Here is an 8,959-nt window from a genome sequence, read left to right as displayed (position 1 = left end):
TTTTTTTTTTTTTATTGGAATGTTTATCAGAGTGAAGTTTCTGAATCTTCTCCATTAGTTCCATATACAGCATAGGACTGAAGATTTTTCTGTAGCCAAAGAAGAAAAAAAAATAACTTGAACTATTTTATTTAGCAGCCGGATCTTTTAAAGTGAGTTTTTTGTTTTCCCACGTGGAAGAAATGCAGAGTTTAAGAAAGTTTTCTTAATTGAGTAATTAGTTTCAGTTGTGTGTGTCAGTAAATTAACACAGACGTTTCAAGGGCCGGTACAGTAGTGACTCACATTTTATTTGGAAATGGTGTGTCGGGTAGTTTTGCAGGGTAGCATGTTTAGGGCTTCAGTTTCAGATGCCTTTTAAAGAGACCTTAGCTTTGCTGAATTTGTTTTCTTAGAGTCCTTTGTGAGTTTCCATTTGATCCAGTCTTGAGTATTTTCAGTCATTAGAGTACTCTTAAGAAACTGTTGGTTTGCTCTGTATAGCTAGCTAGTGAATAACAAGCTTTGTGATGTTGCCCTACTTTTCAAAACCTATTGTACTTAACATTTGTTAGTAACAAGTTCTGGTTTGTTTGGGGTTTTTTGTTCTTTTTTTATTTTTTTTTTTGTTGTTGTTCTCCCTGAACACAAATGTCTTTTTGGAGAGTAGGATTAGTAAATATTTTTGCAAGGAAGGCCGTGAAGCCATGGGCTTATTAATCAGAGGTCTACAGAAAGTCAAACTGTGTGGGGGTTTCTGCTTTTCTTTTTCCTTTTCCTTTTTGATTCTATCCTTACCTAGGAATTATTTTGATGGTTACTGACCAACTTCTGTTTGTTCACTGGCGCTTACTGTGAGTGTCACGATGGGAAGACCGTGTTCCTAAAGTTTGATTGTGTAAGAATCTCAAGTTTAAGTACCAAGTTTCTAGCCCTTGTTTTTGGAGAGGAGTATAAGAATTTGATGCATTTTTAACTTTAAATGCTTGGCCCAGTATCTGAAGCGACACCTTTCACTGGCTACAAACGTAATGTAAATACTAGGTGAGGGTTCATTGTTTAACTATCAGTTATGGGATGTAATGAGAAGCTGCTATTGGCCACTTTTTATTGTTATTTAGCCAGGTGGGAATAACCAGAGGTGAGGGGGTGTAGGAATATGTAAATAAATATATGGTCAGAGATTTCCAGAAACTAATTAATACAGTGAAGATAAGTTGCAAATAAAGATTTTACTAAAATTGGAGGGCAATACTGTGAGACAGCTGATGGTTACTTCTTGGATTTTTACTAAATATTAATTATGGAAGCTCTTACATTTACTGTGATATACATATTTCTCTGCCTGCAATCCTTGAAGGCTTTAGCAAAATAGTTTTACAAGTTCTGGAGGAATGTGATTACAAAAAAAGATTGCTTTTTGTATCACTGTAGGAATATCTGCCTACAGCAGTTGTTGAAGGTATCTTGGCTTCCGGTGGAGGGGGAGACTTAGTTGAGCATCGCCCAGTTAAGCAGGTCATTTCTGGAAGTACCAATGGAAAGCAGATTGCACCGAATCCCTTTTCTAATGTACTAATTTGCATGTACTTCTCTGTTTGTGAGCAGCTATGTTTCTCACTTATTCTGTCACTTCTTGTGACTCTGATTGACACGAGGGCTTGTCCCTGTCACAGTGGTACATTTCCATAGGATGGCTTTTTAAGATCTTTGCTTGTGAACTCTTATCCTGGTGATCTTCAGTGTTCTTAGCCTTCTTCAACAACTGAAGGCCAGAGAAAGGGCAGCTTTTCAAGTTAGTTAGTGTATAAAAATGCACCAGAAATAAAGTAATGGGTAATTTATTGGATAGGCTGGTAACCAGAAAGGTCACCACAGAAGTAGTGTCTGCTGTCTCCTCTGGATCCCTCCTCTCCTGCCCTGACCCCAGTGAAACAGGAGAATAACATGATCTGCATTTGTAGCTCTTTTCTTATTAGAGTGAGATGGATGTACTTGTTCTATTATGTACAAGAGGTACAAGACATAGAGTAGATCCTCCTTCTTTCTCCTAATTGAAGGAGGTTGTAATATATACAAGAGGAGAATTGAAATAAACACTCTGGTTTAGCTATGAGAAAAGGGAGAAAGTTTTCTCTTTTCTGCCATGCTCAGTGCATTTCTCAGTGTATTCCTCAGGATGATATATGTCATCTATATGAAGTCACAGGAGTATTTTACATTCTTCTATACCTCTTCAGACCATCTGATAGCTATTTTTTGATACCATGGAGCATCATCTCTGTATGTTTTTTGGTTTTATTGTTCCTCCTGCCTTTGTCTCCTGAGGCAAGTACTCTCCTGCCACTTAAGCAGGCAGACACTTACTTCGGAGGGAACAAAAAAAAAGTCTGCAGTAACTATTTCTGTCAACTCTCAAACTATTTCTATCTCCTTGAAGTGCAGCATGTACATCAGAGTTCAGCCCTGCTTCTAGAAATCAGAAGACAGTTTAAGGAACACTTGTTCATTAAAACCAAGTGAAAACAGGTTTGACATTCTAGGTTTAAGGGTGGTGGTGGTAAAAACAGTATTCACACTCATTTCTAACACTAGGTAATTTGTAATTCTTTTTACAGAACCATATTATTTTAAAAGTCTGTTTTAACTTCCTATTTAATAAATGTATTCACAGTCTCACAAATTCTTCTTAGCTTGATGGCTCTGTGTAGAAGCTCTTTATTTCTACATTTGGCTGTGCTACCAGAATACTTGCATCTGTTATGAGATTACATCTAGAATTTAAGATTTCTCATATAAAGCCATACCAACCAAACCGGTATTAATTCTCTTAGACACTTCAGTGTTCTTTTCTATATAGCATTTGATTGCTTTACAGACTTTTAAATTATTTTCGTAATAACCTTGTGAGACAGAGCAGGTGGTAGATTTCCCTGTTCGTAGCGGTAACTGAGAGATGCAGAGGGTGTCAAAATGAAATGCTCCTTATAGAGGATTACCCAACTCTAAAAATTCTTGAGGAATGACCAGTTCCAGTGACCTGGATTGCTGTAACATGCGAAGTTAGAATCCTCTCCTTACCTTTTGTCTATTTAAACTTCCATGACAGTTCTTTTAAAGTACAGCTTTAATAAATTTACTCCGGTAGCAACTGGGAAAGTTTAGCCTATCTTAATACTTTGTTCTGTATGTTCTTCATTGAGCACTGAAAGAAAAACGACATACAGTTAGTGACTACATACGAAAAATTTGTTATGCCATACTTCATTGTGAAAAGGACATCTGTTGCATCACACAGAGCTCCTCAAGAAATTGCATTGAACTACTACATTGTCATTTAATTTCTTTCTCCCTGTCTGTATTAGACACCTGGTTCTCATTTTGGAATCCCTAATGCAACACCTCATTAAAAGGCAACTTCCTCAAACTTCATTTCTTCTGCTTCCTCCAAATGGCTTCTGCTCAGAATTTCTGAAAATAAAGTCCCTCGTAACCTCAGAATGGATATAAAAATTCCAAGCTTTGGAAGGACTCTGTTTTTAATGAATACTAGGGCATTTATCACCTCTGCTACAGTTCCCATTAAATGTCAAATGAGGTGGCTAATCCACGTGTTCTTGCTGACCTCAGGAAAAGCATCGCTTTACACAAGCAAAAATTTCCCCTTTTGCTCAAGCACTTGACATATTTTTGTGCAAGCTGGTTTTATTTTCTTTCTAATGGTGCTTTTTTTGGGTTGGCCTTTATTTGGTTTGGTGGTTGGTTTTTTTTATTGTGTTGAAGATACTTAAAGTTGGTACCTGGCAGTAATTATTAATCATGGAAGAGAAAGGATGACTTGGGTTAGATGTTTAGCAGCACTTTTTGCTGTAGCCTGCGTAATTGCGATCAGTTGTGACAGTTCCATTTGTCTTTTACAGAAAGCCCATGATGGACTTGCTGATCTTTCTCTGTGCACAGTATCATTTAAATCCATCAAGTTATACTATAGAGTTGGTATCAGCAGAAAATAGCCAGATAAGATTCAAACCCAACACACCAGTGGGAATGCTTGAAGTGGAAAAGGTGATAGTAAAGCCAAAACAAATGGATAAGAAGAAACCTGCTCCAGTTATACCAGAGGTGAGAATTAAAATTAAAGTATATTGAGAAATCAGAATCACTCTTGTATTTTACAAGTTGAGTTGGCAGCTCAGCTTTTGTTTCAGCTTTTCCTCTTGTCTCTCATCCTCTCACCATGCCCCCCTGTGAAATGCTTGGCTTCATGTTCTTGATAACCTCTCTTAAGTAAAATATATCTCAATTTGTTTCAGCAAACATCTTTGCTGAGTAAAGAAGGAAATATTACAATATTATTTGAAATCCCGTGCCTTACTGTCCTTTTGACAAACTCTGCACTTGAAGTATGGTTGAATACACCTATGACAAACTGAAAATCAACAAATTGGACCATCTGTCATACTGTGATTTATATGCCCTTCCAATTGTACGTTCATTTTCCTTTAATATAAACTGCGATGTTACTGGGCTTTTTTTATATGCCCTTAAGAAGGCAGGAGCTTTTGGAAGTACTAAAGCAACTTCTGGATGTTGCCTAAAGCTTTCCCTTCCATCTTAGTTCTTGGTTTCTGCTTGTAATGTTTCTGAATCTATAACATTGGGGAAGTTGTCCATAAGGGGAACTTCTGTGATTACTGTAAGGCTGGTGTAAAAATGCCAGTTGTTTCAGAATTTGTGCTGGTATTTATTGGAATTCTTTTCTCTTTAGCAAACAGTAAGGGTAGTGATAAATTACAAGAGGACACAGAAGACGGTAGTAAGAGTTAGTCCACATTCACCCCTTCAAGAACTCATACCAATTATCTCTAGTAAATGTGAGTTTGATCCTTCACGCACTCTGCTGTTGAAGAATTACCAGTCTCAAGAACCCCTTGATGTGACAAAATCTCTTAATGACCTTGGGCTAAGAGAATTATATGCCATGGATATCAGTCGAGGTAAGATAACTTTTGTAAATTGCAGTTATAGAGAAGATAATTACTTTGTTTCAATAATGCGTACATTTTGTTGGGTTTTTTATGTTCGGAGAAATTAATTTCTAGCTGTTAAGTATATATTTCATTAGTCTTCCACAAAATTGAAACTGGGACAAGTTTACCTGTATTTACGTTTGAGAAATGCTAGATAAAGGCTTTATTTTCTAACAAACTGCTAGATACCAGCAAAGATGGCTAAGTACAAATCATCACTTAAAAGCAACCCCTCCCCTTTTCCCCCCCCACTGTTTCCCCCAAAAGACCATCAATACTATTTCCTTTAGCTCATAGAAAAGATGTAGGATCATGATGAGCTGAAAAGAACAGAAACTCTAGAGAAATTTAGTTTTAGATTATTTGAAATACAAAGTGTTACAATATTCTGATGCTGTTCTTTTATACTTCTGAGTGCTGTTTGCAAATTTTATAGGTTGTGAAGGAATATTAGTTCTCGTTTTTATTGTCAACCAGGGACACAATGAACTAACTTCCTTGCATTTGCACGGACACTCCTATGCCTGGGTTTAACTTCAGCTGTAATCCTATCTTTTTCATGAAGGGTTTATTATACTGTGATTAAAAATTCTGTGCAGTGTGGTTTGTTCTATTTCAGGCATTTCTCACAGGAAATTTTACCTCAATATAGAATGCAGGTTACTCTTGTTCTTGACCATTGTTCTATTTGCTTGATTTTATTTGTGCTCTAAAACTTGGGAGTTTCTCTTTCATTTTCTGTTTGTGTCTTTTCCCCTCTTCTAGCTGAATACAGTAACCTTATTGTTTGGTGGCTACAGTTTCAAGAGCTCTCTCAGTTACTTCCCAAAGGCCTGTTATCTTGACCAATAGGAAAATGACAGATTTGGAAAATATGCCCTTTTCTCATAGAGAACACAAATATGAAATATCTTTCTCTTCTCCACTGGAAAGTAAAACATTTTAACTTGCTTAAACATTACTTTGACTACATGTGCCCTTAGTGCATTGTCTTTGTTTGTTGTCTGGCTGCTGCTTTCAGTACAGGCTGTCAGAGCTGCCTTTTGCACAGGATGACATGTGCTTCATTTGAATCAACAGCCAAGAATATGAGGGCTTATATGCTTTCTACACAGCAGTGCTCTGCTAGGAAATTTAGATGAACTTCAGTTCTCTTGATTCAAAGTAGTTCAGCATTTCAATTTTGCAGCCAGCTTCAAAGCTCTGAATTTTCAGCTTTCATTATGAAAGTAAATGGTGAGATGTACCCTTTACTTAATAGAAATTAGATTCAAATTCTGTTTTATTCAGTTTATATATTAATGTTACGTTCCTCCTTGTTTTCCAAGTTTGGACTGCCTGATAATCCAGAACTTACAGAGCAAACTAGTATACATACTGATTTTCCTCTTTCCTTCAGAAATATACGTGGAGCCTTTTTCCTTATTTGAAAGATTCCAGTCTGTGTTGCATGTCTTCAGACTCAAGTTCTTAAATGGCTTATAGGATTAGATAGTAAAGATACATATCCTTTTACGTCAGGAAAGTGCCCGGTTACTTTTTCTCTAATGTTGAAGATTCAGCTTGGCTTTCTGTGTTTGTGACTTTTAACTGCATCCTTGATTCAGATTCACATTTTCTGTCTTTCTTTTGTCTTTCTGTAGCTACATCACCAGTTGATTTAAATTTACCATCTTTGCAAGGTACGATTTACTGAAATAGGCGGTGAAACTCTAGTGCTTACATGACATTACCTTCTGCTCCTATTATAACATCTGCTTAACTGTGACATGAGTAATTATCTGTCCTATCATAAAGGCACATTTAAAAAGATAATACAGAAATGGATATACCAAGCTATATGTAAAGTATTTCTGTGTAGTTTTACCCTAGATTGATTGTTTAAATTTACAGTCATGTTTATATGGATAGTTGTGCCAGGAGCCTGTAATGGCCTTGCTGATTTCTGTCGCTCATTGCATTTGCATTCAGTGGGATTCCTTTAAGAAAGTTAAATCTGGTAAAAATTAAAAAGAGACAACCTTTAGATCTACTAATAGTCTTCATGAATAAGACAGCATAAGGAGGATAAATTCTGCAAGATAGCAGAATGGACTCTGCTATCTTTACGACGACTGGCATGCAGTTACATGTGCAGCACCTATCCGGTGCTTCAGTAGTCTTCCGCCATAGTCCTGCCATGTGCAGGCTTGTGCCTGACTTGTCCCAGTTCACACTTCGTCATGAATTTAGACTGTTAGGAATTGAGAGCTGGAGAGGCTGATGCTCGCTTTTCCTTTTTACAGCCTTTGTGATATGAACCATAACATGTAACAAGTGGGATGGGCTGGATTAAGTGCTAGGGGTATTAATAGCAGCTGAAACTCATCTATTCTGAGTTCTGAGAAAGACAGGAAGAACATGGATGGTAGGAAACTGTTCATTTTGCAATGTTTAGGAAGAACTATTAATATAGGTGATTTCCAATGCATTATGTATATCCTTCCAGGAGGCTTATGGCAGACAGGGAAATAGTAAGAAGGTAATCTGTGCATTAAATAACATCTAGAACTACTGTGTTCTATTTTAGACTCCTACCAATCTGAAAACTTAGATGTTCTGAAAGAGAAGGAAAACAAAGGATTTTTCAGCTTTTTTCAACGAAGCAAGAAGAAAAGAGAACAAGTAAGGTGTAACTTTGTATAAGCAAAGCTTCTAGAAACATGTTTGTATTGAGCAATCAATACTGTTGATTGTTTTACAGAAATTATAAATAATTTGGATATTTTTTTCCTTCCTCCTGCACCCCAAGGCTGCCAGTGCCCCAGCAACTCCATTGATGAGCAAACCAAGGCCAACACCTATTATGAGATCTAACACTGTTAGCAAGCAGTATGATTCAAACACTCTGCCATCTGAAATGCCAAAGAAACGGAGAGCTCCTTTACCGCCTATGCCAAATTCTCAGAGTGCTCCCCAGGAACTTGCACAAGCCCAAGTCAGACCGGCATCTGGTACTGTGAAATCTAACAGCCTGGATAGGATCGAACAGGTTAGTTACATTTGCTTCACTTCACTTAAGAAATTTAGATATAATAATCCTGATAACCCTGTTAGTATCTGCTGCAGCTTGAAATAAATGGGAAATAAAAGTGTAGTACTTGTGTTTAAATATTTTAGTTTGAAAATAACTACAGAAACTGAAAGCTACATTCCTTTTAAACTTTACATCCTGTATCCACAGTAGCTGCTGTGTTTTCAAAAGATAAAACCAGCTTCTTGCATAAGGTGGTATTGTGAGCACCTTTCTGTTCTTTTAGATGAATAGTTTAGATATTTAAGTGCTAGAACATTGTCTCACTTTTTCATATCTAGTAACTGATGTTTTGATATCTCCAGTCATTTTTGATGTTTTAGTTACATGTGATAACAAGTAGTTTGTTCTTTCCATTACTAGAAAAAAGTGGAAATCTTGGGAAGTAGTCTTACCATTCTTGTGCTCCCAGCAAGTTAAAGTAAGGTTTTTATTTTAATTAAGTGGAGAATTATTTAACTGAAGCGATGAGATGTGGATTACATATTTAGGAAAACTATACATCCCATGCAACGCAGAAATTCTGCCAGCAGAATTTGGGAAAATTGATGCATTAAGTATTATTCTAGTATTGCACATAGTGAATTCCAGTTAAAGATTAAGGCTAAAATTGTTGGGTTTTATTTTATACTTTGCCTTAAATACAGAATCTAAAGATGATCTTTAATAAATGAGGTTACTGGCGTGCTAGACAAATAAAATACAGAACTCAGTGAAATGCAAGTTTGAGGGGCTAATTTTGTGTTAGACTCGGAGACAATAAATTTCAAACTGTGTCTTCCTTTATCTTTATGCAATGATTTACTCTTTCATTGATGCACAGAACCACAAGAGAGCACTGTTTAACAGAAGTTCAGAATTTGTGTATTGTGTCCTG

The 8,959-nt window shown here is 36.6% G+C and overlaps 1 protein-coding gene across 1 annotated transcript in view; it reads left to right on the top strand.

The window, feature by feature from the left end:
* COBLL1 (cordon-bleu WH2 repeat protein-like 1) overlaps positions 1 to 8,959 on the top strand; it is a 35,224-nt gene that overhangs the window by 3,849 nt on the left and 22,416 nt on the right. Inside the window, exons 3-7 of the mRNA XM_010142759.1 lie at positions 3,900 to 4,101; positions 4,748 to 4,976; positions 6,653 to 6,691; positions 7,579 to 7,673; positions 7,801 to 8,040. Of these exons, the coding sequence (XP_010141061.1) occupies positions 3,900 to 4,101; positions 4,748 to 4,976; positions 6,653 to 6,691; positions 7,579 to 7,673; positions 7,801 to 8,040 (805 nt within the window). The remainder of the gene's footprint in view (positions 1 to 3,899; positions 4,102 to 4,747; positions 4,977 to 6,652; positions 6,692 to 7,578; positions 7,674 to 7,800; positions 8,041 to 8,959) is intronic.

This window comes from Buceros rhinoceros, unplaced genomic scaffold, assembly GCF_000710305.1.
Source record: "Buceros rhinoceros silvestris isolate BGI_N320 unplaced genomic scaffold, ASM71030v1 scaffold9149, whole genome shotgun sequence".
Taxonomy (NCBI): domain Eukaryota; kingdom Metazoa; phylum Chordata; class Aves; order Bucerotiformes; family Bucerotidae; genus Buceros; species Buceros rhinoceros.
Note: the sequence above shows the minus strand (reverse complement) of the source record. Positions and strands in the feature narration are given on the sequence as shown.